The sequence below is a fragment of the Nilaparvata lugens genome, chromosome 4 (genome assembly GCF_014356525.2).
Source record: "Nilaparvata lugens isolate BPH chromosome 4, ASM1435652v1, whole genome shotgun sequence".
NCBI lineage: Eukaryota > Metazoa > Arthropoda > Insecta > Hemiptera > Delphacidae > Nilaparvata > Nilaparvata lugens.
In genome coordinates this window covers 74958886-74977839 of record NC_052507.1, presented here as the reverse complement: position 1 = coordinate 74977839, position 18954 = coordinate 74958886, and the positions used below count along the sequence as shown (strand labels likewise).

At 37.1% G+C, this 18954-nt stretch overlaps 1 protein-coding gene across 4 annotated transcripts in view; it reads left to right on the top strand.

The window, feature by feature from the left end:
- LOC111056121 (modular serine protease) overlaps window positions 1–18954 on the top strand; it is a 39418-nt gene that overhangs the window by 6849 nt on the left and 13615 nt on the right. For 3 of the 4 annotated variants that reach the window (XM_039426444.1, XM_039426442.1, XM_039426445.1), the window contains exons 4-7: window positions 1238–1396; window positions 8464–8574; window positions 12494–12622; window positions 16646–16863. In XM_039426444.1, coding sequence (XP_039282378.1) covers window positions 1238–1396; window positions 8464–8574; window positions 12494–12622; window positions 16646–16863 — 617 coding nt within the window. Of the gene's footprint in view, window positions 1–1237; window positions 1397–8463; window positions 8575–9780; window positions 9908–11539; window positions 11651–12493; window positions 12623–16645; window positions 16864–18954 lie in introns of all 4 variants that reach the window. The other variant, XM_039426443.1, reaches the window with a different exon arrangement.

The window sequence follows — 18954 nt, the reverse complement described above, 5'->3', positions numbered from 1 at the left end:
AATTCTAAGCACTTTTGGTTCAGTAACATTTTCCCGTCAAACGCACGGTTCGGGAGATATTCGCCGTCTTTGCTATTTTTAGAACAAATTTTTTCGAGTTGGTTGAAAACAGAAAAAAAATAATAATTAGCCCTTTTGATGACTGAACCAGATGTAGAACACAATATTCTAAACACATTTTGTTCAGTTATATTTTCCCGTCAGACGCTTACGAGTAAGCTCCCGTTTACGAGTAAATTGAGCCTAATTCTAGGAGTCAAATTTTCATCCATCAATGATATGGTAGATGAAGCTATCAGTCTGGTTATCAACTGAGGTATTACACTAAGTCTTGTAATTATTATGAGGATAAATAATTATTTATATACACTTGCGCTAACACAAAATTAGGAATCTTAACGCCTTTTCATATAGAACTTGATAGGCTTCATTTTCCAACTTTCAAATGAAGAGCCAGCCGGAATGGTGATTTCTTGTTGAGTGGAGTCGAGGGGATAGGTTGTCGCGACCGTAGACGACTACTTGTACCCTCGTAAAAATATGCCATTGCCGTCAAGTTGTCACACCGACTACTTGACACCTACTGGACCAGAGGTGCAACTAGTCATGACCGTAAACGACAACTTGACACCTCGCACCCTGGCGACAGGGTGTCCCCCCGACTAGTTGTCACCTCCTTAGAAAGGAGACAAGTAGACGGGGATGGCTCACTCTCTCATTCTCTCTCTCTCTCTCTCTCCTCTCTCTCTCTCTCTCTCTCCTCTCTCTCTCTCTCTCTCTCTCTCTTTTGGTAGAGAGTTAGTGGGGAGGATATTTTAATATTCTTTCCGAAGAATGGACATTGATATGTCCAAAGCTCCGCCAATTTATGTAGATGCATAACAATATAATTATTATCTATAGTTATTATATTACAAATTGCTTTTTCATATCATATACAGTTCAATAATTATTTTCTTAGTCTATATTATGTAAATTCATCTATAATTTTGCTGTATTGTAAGCTATTGTATATAAGTGTATAAGCCAGTATATATTGTAATCTACATAAATAAAGTACTCAATCAATCTTTCTCCACTGCCATTATAACGTGGACCTCACTATAGCACATATCATTCCTTCTCTCTCTCGCACAAGTTGTTCTTTGCCGTTAGTGGCATTTTGTAATTGAGAATATTTATTTTATCAATTAGTATATTATTTTATGGCAAATGAATGAATTTGCATATGTTGCAGCAATGTGAAAGGCACTTTTAGGTGCGCTTATGGTGCGCTCATCGAGGGTGAACGCAGGTGCGACGGCATTCAAGACTGCGCCGATAATTCCGACGAACTGCTGGATGATTGTCCTGGCTCCACATGGCCTAACAAACAAGGCTCCCAGTCTTGCAACGGGTGAGTGCATGCTCATCTTCTCAATTAACAAATTGCTCAATTGACAAATTAACAAATTTTCCATTCTCCAAACTCAGTAGTGTCTTATGCCCATGTCTCGGCGCCACATGACCTAACAAACAAGGTTCCGATTATTGCAACGGGTAGCCGTCTAGTTGTCAGCCCGACTACTTGACACCTGGTCGTTTTGGCCATAGGCGACTACTTGTACCCTTGTAAAAATATACCATTGCCGTCAAGTTGTCACACCGACTACTTGACACCTGGTCGTTTTGGCCATAGGCGACTACTTGTACCCTTGTAAAAATATACCATTGCCGTCAAGTTGTCACACCGACTACTTGACACCTACTGGACCAGAGGTGCAACTAGTCATGACCGTAAACGACAACTTGACACCTCGCACCCTCGCGTCAGGGTGCCTCCTCGACTAGTTGACACCTCCTCAGAAAGGAGACAAGTAGATGGGGATGGCTCACGTCTACATGACACCTTGCACGCTGGCGTCAAGTTGTCACCCCGACGACTTGTCACAGAGCACCAGTTGGCACGACTTACATCCCCGCGGCGTAGGGAGGAGGATCAAGCAATTTTTATTACTGGTTATGAAGTAGAATTGAATTCTAAGGACTTTTGGTTCAGTAACATCATCCCGTTAAACGCACGGTTCGGGAGATATTCGCCGTCTTTGCTATTTTTAGTACAATTTTTTCGAGTTGGTTGAAAACAGAAAAAAAAAGAATAATGAGCCCTTTTGATGACTGAACCAGATGTAGAACACAATATTCTAAACACATTTTGTTCAGTTATATTTTCCCGTCAGACGCTTACGAGTAAGCTCCCGTTTACGAGTAAATTGAGCCTAATTCTAGGAGTCAAATTTTCATCCATCAATGATATGGTAGATGAAGCTATCAGTCTGGTTATCAACTGAGGTATTACACTAAGTCTTGTAATTATTATGAGGATAAATAATTATTTATATTACACTTGCGCTAACACAAAATTAGGAATCTTAACGCCTTTTCATATAGAACTTGATAGGCTTCATTTTCCAACTTTCAAATGAAGAGCCAGCCGGAATGGTGATTTCTTGTTGAGTGGAGTCGAGGGGATAGGTTGTCGCGACCGTAGACGACTACTTGTACCCTCGTAAAAATATACCATTGCCGTCAAGTTGTCACACCGACTACTTGACACCTACTGGACCAGAGGTGCAACTAGTCATGACCGTAAACTACAACTTGACACCTCGCACCCTGGCGACAGGGTGTCCCCCCGACTAGTTGTCACCTCCTCAGAAAGGAGACAACAAGACGGGTATGGCTCACGTCCACTTGTCCCCTAAAAACCGGTTTTAAAAGGGGACATGTAGTCTGGGTGTCAAGTAGTCGGGGTCGCACCTAGTCGCGTACCCCTTGCAACGGGTGAGTTCTCAATTAACAAATTATTTTTTTCCAAACTCCGTAGTGTGCTATGTTGTGGGAAAAAGATAGCATATAAACACAGCAGTTGTCGTCCCTGCGTAGTCAGGGAAGATAACCCAGTCAGGTACTAAGAAAAGTCAGTTAACAGACAAGCAAGGGTTACTTTTGAAGCTCACTGAATACCTCAGTTTAACCATAGAATAGAATAGAATAAAGATTATTCCTTTGAGTATACACAAGATATAGGAGTGATCCATGGTCTAGTGGATAGAGTGCTTGCGTAGCAGCATAAGGTGCGTACAGATTTACGCGCCGCGAACATGAGCAATTCACTTTTAATCAGCTGATGCCAAGCTTTTTATATCTATATCTTATACCGTTTCTGTAGAAATACAGATATAGTCAGCTGATTAAAAGTGAATTGCTCATGTTCGCGGCGCGTATATCTGTACGCACCTATAGAGATCCCGGGTTCAAACCCTCTCACAACCAAACGTTTTTTAACCAGATCACTCCTGTCAAATGAAATGTCACTGTTTCTTGCTTTAAAAACTTTCTATAACTCTATTTTCTAACTTTTTTATTATTTTTTTTATTTTTTTCAGTCTAAAATATATTCTACTAAATTAAATGAAATTGTTTTTTTTTTCAAATATTGATTTATACTTTTTTATCATATTACTTATTATTCTATTCGAAATATTATTTCTTTATGTTGTGATGTAGATACATTAGAATTGTATAGTAAGTGGGAGAGAGGGTCGGCTGCACCCTAACTTCGCCCTCCAGGTTAAAATAAGGCAGCCTATCTATCTATCTATCTATCTTGATTGCATAAAAGAAATTACCAAAACCAAAACTAAAGAATTTGAAGCTAGAATTTAAGCTGTCGTATTAAATAAACATTTTGCAACAGTAGGCCAGAAATATGCTAAAAACCTAATTCAAAATAATATAATTGAAATTCCCGAAACAATCTCACCTAGAACCTTACATAGCTTTTTTCTAAGCCAAACCAATGTACAGAAATAAATAAATACATTCATGAGCTAAACCAAACTCTTCTCCAGGTGCGGATGGCATAAGTAGCATATGTCTTAAGAAAATTTCAAACTATATTGTTTGTCCTCTTGAATTATAGTTAATAGATGCTTTCTACTAGGATATTTTCCCAGAAAATTTAAAGTAGCCTTAATAAAACCGATTCCTAAATCCAATAAACTTGATGATCCACAAAATTATAGACCTATTAGTCTACTCAGCAACTTGTCTAAAATCATGGAAAAATTATAAAAGCCAGACTGTTGAATTTTCTTGAAAAAATGAATTTATTGAGGGCAACCAGTATGGATTCCAAAAAGGTAAATCTACAGGATGCTGGTTTACATTTGACAAGTATAATCGACAAAAATTTCAATAGTAATAAAAAACACTTGCTGTATTCTGTGACTTAGCGAAGGCGTTCGATACAAAACCACATTCTATCTTATTAAACAAGTTGGAAAATAGTGGAATAAGGGGGATAGCAAAAAACTATTCGCAAGCTATTTGAAGGATCGAACCCAATTTTGGAAACTGATATCCAGATTATTAAAGATTATGGTCTGCCACAAGGCACTGTGCTATCGCCTCTTATGTTTTTGATTTATGTGAATGATTTATTGAAACTACGCATTCCGAATGGTATTGCTCTATCTTTTGCCGATGACACTGCTTTAATCTTTTCTGGCTCAACTTGGGATGAAACATTCAACTGTGCAAATCGCGGTCTTTCAGTGGTCAAGTCGTGGTTAAAAAGTCATATTCTAACATTAAATACAATAAAAACTAAATATATAACTTTTTCACCTAATAGAAGCGGTCAACCTCCAGAACATTTAAAACTAATAATACATAATCATAACTGCGACACTCCCAACTGTACTTGTTCAACTATAGAAAGAGTTAAGTCAATGAAATATTTAGGAATTACGATTGATCAGCATATTAAATGGGACATTCACATCCAAAATCTTTGTTATAAATTAAAATAGGTACTTGGTACAATATTTTACAAAATTAATCAATTGAAAGACTTGAACATTCTCAGAACAATTTACAATGCATATGCTCACTCAATCTTCCACTACAATATAGAAGTATGGGGAGCAGCCTTTGACACCCATTTAAATAAACTTTTTACTATTCAAAAACATATCATCAGGGCTGCGCTAGGAAGACCAAGACGCTATCCTAGCAGACTAATATTTGATGAGATATACTTACCAACGCTTCGCCAAACGTACATAACAAACTTAATTATATTCATAAATAAAAATACACATCTATTTACTCAACGCAATGTCACTTACAATTTAAGACCAGCAAGTGTAAGTGCTTACAGTATAAATTTCACTGCATTGACAACCAGCAATCATCAGTTCAAGTTCCAGAGCGATAAGCTAATAAATAGGATAGGTACCAGACGATTTCATTAGGGATAAAATTACAAGTAATAAATTAAATAAAATAAGATCCTGGGTAAAAGAGAATTACTTTTTTAAAATCGAAAACTAAATTATTATAATTATGACTTGTTTTTAACACGCTCAGTTTAAACTTGGTTTTTTTTGATTACCTAAAAGAAAATTTTTTATTATTATTATAATTTCTATATTACCTATTTCTATTATTGGGCTTGTTGATTTTTGATTCAAGAATTGATTTTGTGTGTTTATTTATACATATTTTTGGTTTTTGGTTTACTATCTTTTGGTTTGTATTTTAGAATATTATCACGGCAAATGTACCAATAATTTAATGAATATTTTCGAACTCGTGGCTGGAGCTCAAGGCTTCTTTTTCCAGCCACACCAATGTATATTAGTTGATAAGTGTTATTTTGTAAATTTCTAGTGAATTGGCAAATAAAATAAAAAATAAAAAAAATCTATCCTGTGTTATCGTATGGGCACGTTCAACTGTCGGTCCCGGCTGAAGTATGACAGTCGTGAGGCCCATTGACGGCTTAAATGATATATTCAGGCGGTGGGACCTTCCCGAAAGGGACTCCCCACCAACAAAAGCCATACGAATTTACTTTACTTTTACTCAATATACAATATTGGAAACGTCAAACATAAATTAAATATTAAGATCCAAACAAATAAGCATGCAAATTCCTTAAATTCTATATACTATAATAACAATTTATTCAAATTAAAGTAAGTTGGACGGCAGGAGCACCAATATAACAATATATAAAACATTGGTGCGTCCAGAAACTTGGGTGATGGATATGGCTGACGAAAATTCTTCAAAAACCTTGAAAGATCCATATTAAGAAAACTCTTTGGTCCCGTTCAGGTTAATGAGCAGCAATGGCGAATAAGAAAAAATGAAGAAGTAGGAATATTAATAAAAGGAGAAAATATAGTGCGCTTCGTTGAGGCCCGAAGAATAAGGTGGTTGGGGCATGTGATGAGGATGAGTGAGACTAGAATGCCAAAAATAGTATTTAATAGCAAGTTGCACAGCAGACGAAAAAAAGGTAGGCCAAGGAATCAATATGATTGATATGCATTAATAGCAGGTGGGTGGACCAAGTGATGGATGACCTGAGAAGGATAGGGGTGAGAGGATGGAAAGAAAGAGCCATGAACAGAGAGGAATGGAGGCGCGTTGTGGGGGAGGCCAGGGCTCACCTAGGGCTGTAGCGCCGGATAAAGAAAGAAGATGATACAAATATTGCTTTCAAGTTCATTGTAAGTAGCAAATATAGATATATATCTAGAAATAATTGTTGAATATTCCCTCATCCATATTAAAATATTCAGCTAGTGAATAAAGAGGATTTTCCGTTAGAAGCTTTTTCAATCTATTCTTGAACGCATTTATTGTCATTGCTCTCACATTGAAGGGTAGCTTGTTGAATATTTTTAAAGAAATCAATTTTGAACTAGTCTGAACTCTCCTAAGTCTGGTATAGGGTACATCAATGTGTTGCCTATTCCTTGTATTATAATGGTGAATATTTACCCTACATTATAAACAAATTTATATTTTTCTTTACATTTACAGCTAACATGAAAACAAACAAGCTCATTATTTTTTCGATTGGAAGAGAGAAGATAAGTAGATATACCATGATATAAGGCGTCTATGTTCCAAATTCCACTGTTAACTCAAGCTGATAGACCACGTAGTTCTTTTTAGTGAAGCTATGTGACGCTGGTAGTTACTTTGAAAACTGGATAACATGACTAATTACTCTGTATAACACATATTAGGAGGCAGTTAGAAATAATGTATAATGTTGTTTGTATAAGGAGGCCGTTGATTTGCAAGTACTCAAATAATAATCAATACCAAACGTTTTTTAACCATATCACTCCCTTGTTATCGGATGGGCACGTTAAACTGTCGGTCCCGGCTGAAGTATGACAGTCGTAAGGCCCATTGACGGCTTAAATTATATATTCAGGCGGTGGGACCTTCCCGCAAGGGACTCCCCACCAACAAAAGCCATACGAATTTAATTTTTTAATAATCAATAAAAAAACACACCATTTCAAAAAAAAAAAAAACCATAACAAACCAAAATAGCTCATGTGGGAATCATCCGCAATAAAAAAACAACCTTTGTATTCCAGCGTATGGTGTGGGCTGTGTAAATTTAGTTTATTGTTTATTATTTTGAAGGGACGGATTCAAGGATCCAAAGGTTCAAAGAACCCCACACGTCAACCGAAGCTTATTGTGTTCCCAAGTAGTATGTTAGTTAGGAAAACCAATACCTATGTTCCTTACAAGAACCAGAGTTTTTCCCTATACTAACATCCCATTCATCACCCGGTTGCTTGTTGCAATCCAGTGTGATATGCTTGGCATGGAAGTCTCTTCAGACCGATTACTCCTCGTGACCTACGTGAGTTCCACTTCTGGCCCTCTTTGAAGGTCCTTCCGCTGAGGAAGGGGTGGCCAAGTTGCCTCTAGGGCGCCCGGCCATCTTTGACTCAGCCTCTTGACCCAAATTTGTGCCTGGAGTTTAACCCATCTATGGTCTCTTGAGTTTTTTCTTTTTCCCCTCAAAAACTTCGCAGGGTCAGAAGGTCACCTCTCCTAAGACGTTTTGCCTAAATGACAGTCCTTCTTTAAGCAGTGGTGAAGTTTGGTCACTCCACACAAACTCGTGATTTTTTCAGGAAAGAAACCACTCCTGGTTTCTTTGTAGGTCCTTCCGCTGAGAGAGGGGTCGCCAAATTGCCTCTAGGGCACCTGGCCACCCTCGACTCAGCCTCTTGACCTACATTTTTTGTGCCTGGAGTTTTACCAATCTCTGGTCTCTTGGGTTTCTATTTTTGACCCTTCGAAACTGCCCTGATGGGGCAGATCCCGTGGGTTTGAAGGCAAGGCAACTTCTGGAGTTGCCTTGAGGTCCATTTTAGTCGCCTCCTACGACAAGCATGGATACTGTGGGTGAATTCTGGTTTTCAACACATTCTTGAGTACGATGATTGACTCAAAGCTCCCCCAACCCACAGGGGGCAAAACGTAGTTCAATCTCATACCATTCCATACAATACAGTATTTTAATATGTACATTGAACATTAAGTTGTAAAATTATTATTATTATTATTTTATGAACTTTTATTTTTTAGGAATTTCCAATGCCGTAGTGGTGAATGCGTTTCGATGCGTTTTAGCTGTGATGGAGAAGTGCACTGTAGCGATGGATCGGATGAGAGCATCGAGGCATGTTATAGCTTCAGGTAGGCATCAAACAATTCAATCAAATTAGAAAAAATTTGTTATTAACAAGTGTTGAACTCTTCGATGACTGACATTCTGTTGAAATATTCACTATGTCCTATGTTTAGGATCCACTGTCCACACACAATCTATTGCTAGAAAACTCTTTAAGATTTCCTATAGTGTAATACTATAATACAGTGCCGTGCCTAGTACTTCATAATAGTATAAAAATATAGCTATAATATAACTATTGTATATTGTTTTATTATATATGGTTATACTAGCCGTCAGGCTCGCTTCGCTCGCCAATCCGTCTATAGCCAGGGGTCTCCGCCCTTGGACCCCCAAATGGATCGTCCAAAAATGAGATCAGCGGGCTCGATTCGCTCGCCTGCATTTTCCATTTGAGCATGCTTCATTCCATCAGAAAGTCAAAAACGCTGATTTTTGGGCGTGATGAAATATTAAGGTGCGTACAGACTTTCGTTCCGCTCCAAGACCGAACGTCACTCCAGCAGAGCGATTGATGATCGACCGGCGAGCAACAATGGTTCGACCGGGGAACGCGAGAAGATCTACCATCTTCCGTAACGTTCATGATCGGTGCGAGTAGAGAGCGGAGGCGGAGCGATTGCTGTGCGATGGTGGTACGTGGGCGGTACGAGGGAGGAGCGTGCTCGGTGCGGGTTGGAAGCACGAGTAGGTGTACGCAGCTTTAAAGTCACCTCATCACAAAATTTTTAGATCCTAGCTAAACCTCTGTACCAAAATTGAACATTTTCTGTCTATTACTTGATGAAAGAACTGAGAAAACGCAAAAAACCACTAATTTTGGGCGTGTCTTTGGCGTTATTTCAAATTCCTTCTAACACAACATTATTACACCCCAGCTGAGCTTCTGTAGTAAATTTGAACAATTTTGCTCATTGTTCTCGATAAAGCTGAGAAAGCGCAAAAAAAAACGCTGGAAAAACGCATATTTTGGGCGTGTCTTTGGCGTTATTTCAAATTTCTTCTAACACAACATTATTACACCCCAGCTGAGCTTCTGTACTAAATTTGAACATTTTCTGTTCATTTTTTCTCGATAAAGCTGAGAAAACGCTAAAAAAACGCTAATTTTGGTCTCATCTCTGGAAATTTTTCCAAATCCGTTATTAGTGCGCATCTAAAGGGCCAACTGAACATACCTACCAAATTTGAACGTTTTTGGTCCGCTTATGGTGCGCTCATCGAGGGTGAACGCAGGTGCGACGGCATTCAAGACTGCGCCGATAATTCCGACGAACTGCTGGATGATTGTCCTGGCTCCACATGGCCTAACAAACAAGGCTCCCAGTCTTGCAACGGGTGAGTGCATGCTCATCTTCTCAATTAACAAATTGCTCAATTGACAAATTAACAAATTTTCCATTCTCCAAACTCAGTAGTGTCTTATGCCCATGTCTCGGCGCCACATGACCTAACAAACAAGGTTCCGATTCTTGCTACGGGTAGCCGTCTAGTTGTCAGCCCGACTACTTGACACCTGGTCGTTTTGGCCATAGGCGACTACTTGTACCCTCGTAAAAATATGCCATTGCCGTCAAGTTGTCACACCGACTACTTGAAACCTACTGGACCAAAGGTGTCAACTAGTCATGACCGTAAACGACAACTTGACACCTCGCACCCTCGCGTCAGGGTGTCCCCCCGACTAGTTGTCACCTCCTTAGAAAGGAGACAAGACTCACGTCTACATGACACCTTGCACGCTGGCGTCAAGGTGTCACCCTGACTACTTGTCACCTACAGAGCACCAGTTGGCACAACTTACACCCCCGCGGCGTAGGGAGGAGGGATCAAGCAATTTTTATTACTGGTTATGAAGTAGAATTGAATTCTAAGCACTTTTGGTTCAGTAACATTTTCCCGTCAAACGCACGGTTCGGGAGATATTCGCCATCTTTGCTATTTTTAGGACAAATTTTTCCAGTTGGTTGAAAACAGAAAAAATGAATAATTAGCCCTTTTGATGACTGAACCAGATGTAGAACACAATTCTAAACACATTTTGTTAAGTTATATTTTTCCGTTAGTCGCTTACGAGTAAGCTCCCGTTTACGAGTAAATTGAGCCTAATTCTAGAAGTCAAATTTTCATCCATCAATGATATGGCAGATGAAGCTATCAGTCTGGTTATCAACTGAGGTATTACATTAAGTCTTGTAATTAATATGAGGATAAATAATTATTTATATTACACTTGCGCTAGCACAAAATTAGGAATCTTAATGCCTTTTCATATAGAACTTGATAGTTAGGCTTCATTTTCCAACTCCGGATGGAGGGTAGAAGACGACAAGGGAGGCCACGCAATCGATGGAGTGATGAAGTGGTGGATGATCTCCGAAGAATGGGAGTTGTGGCATGGAGACGAAAGGCATGTGACCGTGATGTGAGAAGAAGAAGAAGAAGAAGAAGAAGAAGAAGAAGAAGAAGAAGAAGAAGAAGAAGAAGAAGAAGAAGAAGAAGAAGGAGAAGAAGAAGAAGAAGGAGAAGAAGAAGAAGGAGAAGGAGAAGAAGGAGAAGAAGAAGAAGAAGGAGAAGGAGAAGAAGGAGAAGAAGAAGAAGAAGAAGAAGAAGAAGAAGGAGAAGAAGAAGAAGATGTGACGCTGGTAGTTACTTTGAAAACTGGATAACAGTATTACTCTGTATAACACATGTTATGAGGCAGTTAGGAATAATGTATAATGTTTTTTTTGTATAAGGAGGAAGTTGATTTGCAAGTACTCAAAAAATAATCAATAAAAAACACACTAATTCAAAAACCCACCCTATAACAAACCAGAATATTTCATGTGGGCATTATCCGCAATAAAAAATCAATGTATTTCAGCGTACTTGGTGTGGGCTGTTTAATCTCATACCATTCCATACAATACAGTATTTTAACATATACATTGAATATTATTATTATTTTATAAACTTGTAATTTTTTAGGAATTTCCAATGTCGTAGTGGTGAATGCATTTCGATGCGTTTTAGCTGTGATGGAGAAGTGCATTGTAGCGATGGATCGGATGAGAGCATCGAGGCATGTTATAGCTTCAGGTAGGCATCAAACAATTCAATCAAATTAGAAAAAAATGTTATTAACAAGTGTTGAACTCTTCGATGACTCACATTCTGTTGAAATATTCATTATGTCCTATGTTTAGGATCCACTGTCCACACACAATTTATTGCTAGAAAACTCTTTAAGATTTCTTATATAGTGTAATTCTATAATACACTATATATCATAAGTTTCTGTGGGTAAAGAGTTAAAGTGACTGAACAACCATGCCCTTGACGAGATTCAAACCCACAGCATTGAGCAGATTAGAAAGACAGCTAAAATCTGTAAAATATCAATATTGCGTTGAATATTTCCTTTGAAACCACTACGTAATTATACAGAGTGTTTCAGAAGTAGTGTCGAACATTTTAGGGTATTGTTCCTGGATTATAAGAGACTACAAATGTCGTATTTGAAGCGTCCAAAACTCAGCGGTTATCCTTGTAGCTGCCATTTTGTTTTTTCACTTAGCAATTTTTATCTCAAGAACGAAACGTTTTGTTGATCTGAAATTTGGCATGAATATTCATGTTATAAAGACTCAACTTTAAAAAATAAAATAAAAAATGTTCGATGTAAATTTTCAAAATGGCGGCAATCTTAAATTATTGATTGCAAATTTAACGAAAACCGTTCACTTTACAGAAAATTTACAAGAGACAAAAAAGTTAGCAAATTTTATCAAGATACCGCTGAGTTTTGGACACTTGAAATACGACATTTGTAGTCTCCTATCATCCAGAAACAATACCCTAGAATGTTCGACACTACTTCTGAAACACTCTGTATATTTGTCGTATTTTCAGATTGTGTAACCTAATCGTTTTATTTTTCAGATGCCCAGAAAATTCGTTCCGATGTGCATATGGAGGTTGCATCCTAAATACAGGAATGTGTGATGGCAAAAACAACTGCGCCGACGGCTCTGATGAACATTATCTCCTATGCAACCGTACTAAAGAAAAGTAAGTAAGTGAACGTCCAAGTGGAATGTTCGTTATAAATTATTTACGAACACAACTCTTTGGCTTTCGGTTGTTTATTGAATCTAATGAATCGTTAAATCTGTAGATTTAATGGTCCATTAGACTTATAAGTGTCTTAGCCAAGTAGAATATGTTTATTTTCAATCACTTGAGAACAGAACTCTAAAAAAATGAATATCAACTTGATTCAACTGTAAAGAAAATAATAAAATATTTATTGTACTCAACAGTAATACAGACTCATCTATACAGATGAACAACTTCTAGTTGGTACACTTTTCTCATTATATCAATCTACAGTCAGTTGTTTAGTTCCCAAAAGAATAACTAAGTTTAGATTTTTCTGTTCAGATTGTGTACGGTTCCTTCTATCTTTTCCGAGAAGACTACTTCCTTCTTCTTCCTTCTGCTGTGAATTTTTGTGCGGAGAGTTTTTTTTTTGTTATTTCCATTAAAACTAGTCACTAGGACTAACCATTAATTTTGTTCTGTTATTTCTTATCCTAAATTGATTTTTTTTTTGCTAAAGTCTTCCAGTGAAGCCTACAGTTCCAATCTATAATTTCACTACTTTAAATTATTTCACTACACTTTTATTCAATATACTTTAATCACTCCACTAGCACTACACCAACTCGAAGGGCTTTGTTCTCTTCAACCTCCTAGTGAGTTCAGTGTTGTCTAGTAGTTGGATGACTTCGGTGTTGTCGTGTTGATGAAGACGTGACTCATGATGGGCTGCCAATCGTCTTATATCACAGGTCACATAGGGGATGTGCAGATCTCGGTGCAAATCGCTGTTCCTTATGTACCAGGGCGCATTCACCATGTTCCGCAGTACTTTGTTTTGGAATGTTTGAATGTGACTGATGTTAGATGTTCTAGAGCAGCCCCAAAGCTGAATTCCATACGTCCAGACAGGTTTTAGAATTTGTTTGTAAATCAATAACTTGTTGTCCAATGAGAGTTGTGATTGACGGCCCAACAGCCAATAGATTTTACTGTATTTGAGTCCTAGCTCGCTCCTTTTCATCTTGATATGCTCTTTCCATTTCAACTTGGCGTCAAGAGTTATTCCAAGGTATTTTGCTGTGTTGCTGTGTGGTACTACATTCCCATTCAGATTTATTCGAATCGGGTCATTGATAATTTTGTTTGTGAAGTTGATATGAATAGACTTCATCTCATTTAATCGAATTCTCCATTTTTTGGTCCAGTCACTGAATCTGTTGCTAGCATTCTGTAGTTTTGTGGCTGCTTCTTGTACTGTTTCCCCTTCTGCCAGTATTTCAGTATCATCAGCAAAAGTAGCTATTGTCACTGCATCCAATTCAGGAAGATCGCTTGTGTACAGCACATAAAGAACTGGTCCAAGAACACTACCCTGTGGAACTCCAGCCCTTATTTCCTTCAATTCGGAGACGTCGTCACCTTGTTTTACTCTGAATAATCTGTTGTTGATGTATGATTTTAAAAGTTTTACAAGTTGAGTGGGGAGAATTTTATGAAGTTTAATGATCAGTCCTTCATGCCACACTTTGTCAAATGCCTGTGCCACATCAAGGAAGATTGCTGAATATATCGATTTTTTCTCTAATGACTTCTCTATTACATTGGTGATTCTATGTACTTGGTCCAGGGTTGAGTGCTTCTGCCTGAAACCAAATTGATAGGCTGGTATCAGATTCCTGCTACTTATGATGGGAGTCAATCTCTTCATCAGCAATTTCTCAAAAAGCTTTGAAATTACAGGTAGAAGAGAGATATTGGGCAGTATGATTTTGCTTCTTGAGGACATTTCCCAGGCTTTTGCAACATAATGACTTCTGCCACCTTCCAAATTGTAGGAAAATGCTGTAATCGGAGTGATGCATTGAATAAGTATGTTAGCATGACAATACCTTTCCTTGGAAGTTTCTTCAAGATTTCACCTGTAATCAGATCAAACCCAGGTGCTTTTTTGGTATTCATATTATATTTTATTTCTTCTTGAACCTCATTTATAGAAACTGGATCAATCTCTGTATCTAAATCATCCATTATATGTTCTTCAGGATCAATTTCAGATTGAATGTTGTTTGGTTGGAAGATTTCTTCTAGATGATTAGCAAATAAATCTGCCTTTTCTCTGTTATTTCTTGCCCAAGTACCATCTGGTTTTCTAATTGGAGGGGATTGTAATATTGGCCGCTTAATTCTTTTTGTTGCTTTCCATAATGAATAATCTGTACTGGCATCAGCTGTCAAATTTTGAAGGTAGTTATTAATGGATTCCTCAGTTAGTTTCCTTATCTCTCTTCTCAATTGTTGTGTTCTGTTATTCAAGATATTTTTGTCAGCAGGATCACGAGTTTGTTGCCATCTTCTTCTTGCCCTTCGTTTTTCTAAAACAAGTTGTCGAATCTCCAGAGGGTAATTGCATCCTTTTGTTTTCCTGGTATATTGTCTGGTGTTTTTCCAGGCTGATTTCTGGATTTGCCACATGAAATTTTCTGCGGCTTCATCTAGCTGCTCAGTTGTTCTAAGTGGAATATTCAAGTTGATTTCATTCTCCAAATCCACTTTAAAAGCTTCCCAGTCTGTTGTTCTGTTGACTAACATTGGTCTGTCTTCTTTCTTTATTATTCGTTCACTAAGTGTGAGAATTACAGCTGAATGATCAGAATCCAGGTCAAAGCTCTCTTCAATGTCGATGAAATTACTGGATATTCTCTTTGTTATGAAGAAATCTAGAAGATCTGGAGTTTTATTCAAATCTGTTGGCCAATACGTAGGTGTCCCTGTTGAATGGAATTCGCAGCCCAGCTCCTGGATAGCCTCTCTGAGTTCTTTTCCTTTGGTAGTCGTGAGTCTTGAACCCCAATCCTTATGCTTGGCATTAAAATCTCCACCCACTATGAATCTATCTCCAAGCTGATGAAGAATATTTGTATAATCATTTTTCTTTAAATTGTAACGTGGTGGAAAATATGCAGCTCCAACAAGTATTTTCTGGTTGATGGACTCTATTCCAACTACAGTTAGCTGTATTTCATTACTTTGAATACTGAAGTCTTCATAGTGTTTAATACTCTCCTTCAACACGAACACAACTCTTTGGCTTTCGGTTTTTTATTGAATCTAATGAATCGTTAAATCTGTATATTTAATGGTCCATTAGACTTATAAGTGTCTTAGCCAAGTAGAATATGTTTATTCTCAATCACTTGAGAACAGAACTCTAAAAAAATAAATATCAACTTGATTCAACTGTAAAGAAAATAATAAAATATTTATTGTACTCAACAGTAATACAGACTCATCTATACAGATTAACAACTTCTAGTTGGTACACTTTTCTCATTATATCAATCTACAGTCAGTTGTTTAGTTCCCAAAAGAATAACTAAGTTTAGTTTTTTCTGTTCAGATTGTGTACGGTTCCTTCTATCTTTTCCGAGAAGACTACTTCCTTCTTCTTCCTTCTGCTGTGAATTTTTGTGCGGAGAGTGTATAAAATATTTGAGTATTGACAAGAAATAAATGTAAAATCGATCTAATTGTGAATTACTATAATATTGATTAGTTTAGAATAGAATATTCATTTTATGTAATATGTGCCACTTCATATGCGACTGTCGGCCTCAGTAACTTCTTTTTAGCGCTTGTTTTGTAATCAATTTTATATTACCATCTCAAACAGGTCTAGTATCTCGAGATTCAAATACTCAATTGGCATTTAAATTTATTTTTTTAATAGTATTTTCCCATGTTTTCAAATTTGTATTGCTTTTATTATGTATTTCTAAGATGTTGTAATTTTTTTTTCTGCCAATAATACAGACTCACCCATGTTCAATATTAAACAACGTCAAGTTGGTACAATCATTACATTATAAAATGAGTCTACAGTCATTGTAGTCAGTTGTGTAGAACCAAGCATATAAAAATAATCTTTTTAGATGTTGTATGGTTTATTTTAACTTTTCTTAAAAGAATAAAGAAGTTTTATTTTTTGTATAGATTTTGTACAGTTCCTTCGATAGAAGGCCTATCATTCAGATGCAAGGACAATGAAGACAGCGCCAGTTGTGTTCTAAGGCCTGGAAGTCTGGTCAAGGAGCCGGACATTGTGAATTTCCACTGTGAGAAGGGATTTGGCACAAATGTAGGGTTTCCCTCTCTCTTCTGCTATAACTCCACCTGGAATGGTCAATCAGATCTGCACTCTCTATGTTTACGTGAGTAGTGTTGGCTTATAGTTTTTATGATTCATTCAAATTTCGAATTTATTCAAGAACAAAACACATAAAATAAGATCAAAATACATACATGAAAATACCAACAATTATTAAACACAAATAAAAAGTAACGGGCTACATGGTGGGGTGTGCTAAAAAGGGGGGAATTGTAAGGATTTCCAAATATGGTTATCATTTACTAGGGAATCCTTCTCTCAATAGTGTTTAAAAGGAATTACAGTCAAATGGTCGTTTTTCAGGAAACAGACCCGAAATCATTTTTCTCGTCGGTTATATATGTATTTTAGGGCGCTGAATTCGAATCTGAAATTTGCTGACACGCCAGAGGGCGGCTTCACTCCGAAAAACCCTCAAATTTTGGGACTTGGGGTTTTTGAAAAAATCATTCTTTACAAAATTGAAGACAATAAAATTTCCAATAGAATACTTTATTAAGCAAAAAAGGTATTACACATTAATACATGGGCCAGTCAACAATAGAAGTGTTACAAACATAATATTCAATATAGATTCATCCTATTATATTATATTAAGCGAGCAATTTCTGTATTTATATATCTGGTTATTTATATTTAACGGATCTCGAAAACGGTTCTAACGATTTTCACGAAATTTGGAACATAGTCGGTTTATGATATAAAGATTCGATTGCACTAGGTCTCATCCTTGGGAAAACTTGCTGAACAACATTAAAAAGAATAATTCATCCTTGGCTGAAACAGCTGTGGATAGTAAAAAAGTGAGTGAGCGAGTGAGTCTGTGAAAAATCAAAATATCGTATCCCCGAAATTCATAAGATGACATATAGCCAGCTGTGAAATATGAACACGATCATTTTAGAGAATTGTGTTCTGTTTATCAATAAATAAAAATAACGAGCGAAGCTCGGTGCCCCCATATTACTAATACAATAATCTAATTCAATACATAATATAATAATCTAGTTCAAAATATAAAACCAAGTGAAACTATTTAAAATATAAACAAGTCGATAAAATATAAAATCAGACATAAGCCAGAACAAAAATTCACATGAAATCTTCCACCTCCCATCTAGTTTCACTGAATTCCTTAATGGATTAGAAGGGTTTCTTATGAGAAATAGCTACACGCAATGCCTGAATTCTTCATAATTCAGATCTCTAACCTGTATAGGCAACTTGACCATTAACCTGGTGGCCATATTCACAGGACTTCTATATGTTTGAAATAGTCTGCTGCGGGCTATATTCAGCGGTTGACTAGATCGTGATATGTAGGAATGGATAACACTCCTCAATAAATTTCATTAGATTTGGGTTGGATCTGAGGTACAGCAAGCAGTGCAGAATATAAAAGGAAAACAGAGTAAGAATTTAGAGATTTCTAAAAAGATATCTACAGTGTTCACGTCTATGAGCCCCTGAAATAACTATGACAGCTTTTTTTGAACAATATTATCTTGAGCATGGGAAGCACCACCCCAGACAATTAGACCATATATGATATTATGTGGGACTGAAAGAGACCAAAATATGCCTGTCGATGGCCATCCTGACACAGGTCACCACATAAGCGCTTTAGTGCAAATATACTGCTGCACAACCTGCTTTTGAGACCAGCTATGTGTTGTGCCCAGCTGAGTGTTGAATCCAATAGATTGAGTGGTCGCACAAGATTCTACGATTTCTGGTTTTTGAGCTACAGATTTTCAAAAAAGGGGTATTGTAGAATGGGGTGAATAGGGACGGTTTTTCACACTTTTTTCTCATAACTTGCACAAAAATTATTTTATTCTGTTTGTGATCCACTTATGGCTTCCACTCTTGGTATAGGTATCTTGGATTAAACAAATTTTTTTGCATCCACCCTCTTTTTCATTATTATTTTTTTATAGCTGTCCCTATTCACCCCAATGGTGGGGTCAATGGGGACGCAAGTGTGTATAGCATGCAAGTTTTTTTCAGACCTATTATGGGGTGGATAGGGACGCAAGGACCTTATTAATAATAGAATAAAATATTTTTAGAAATATATTTAATAAAAATAAAAGAAAATACATTTGAACTTAAAAATATTCGATAAAAAATG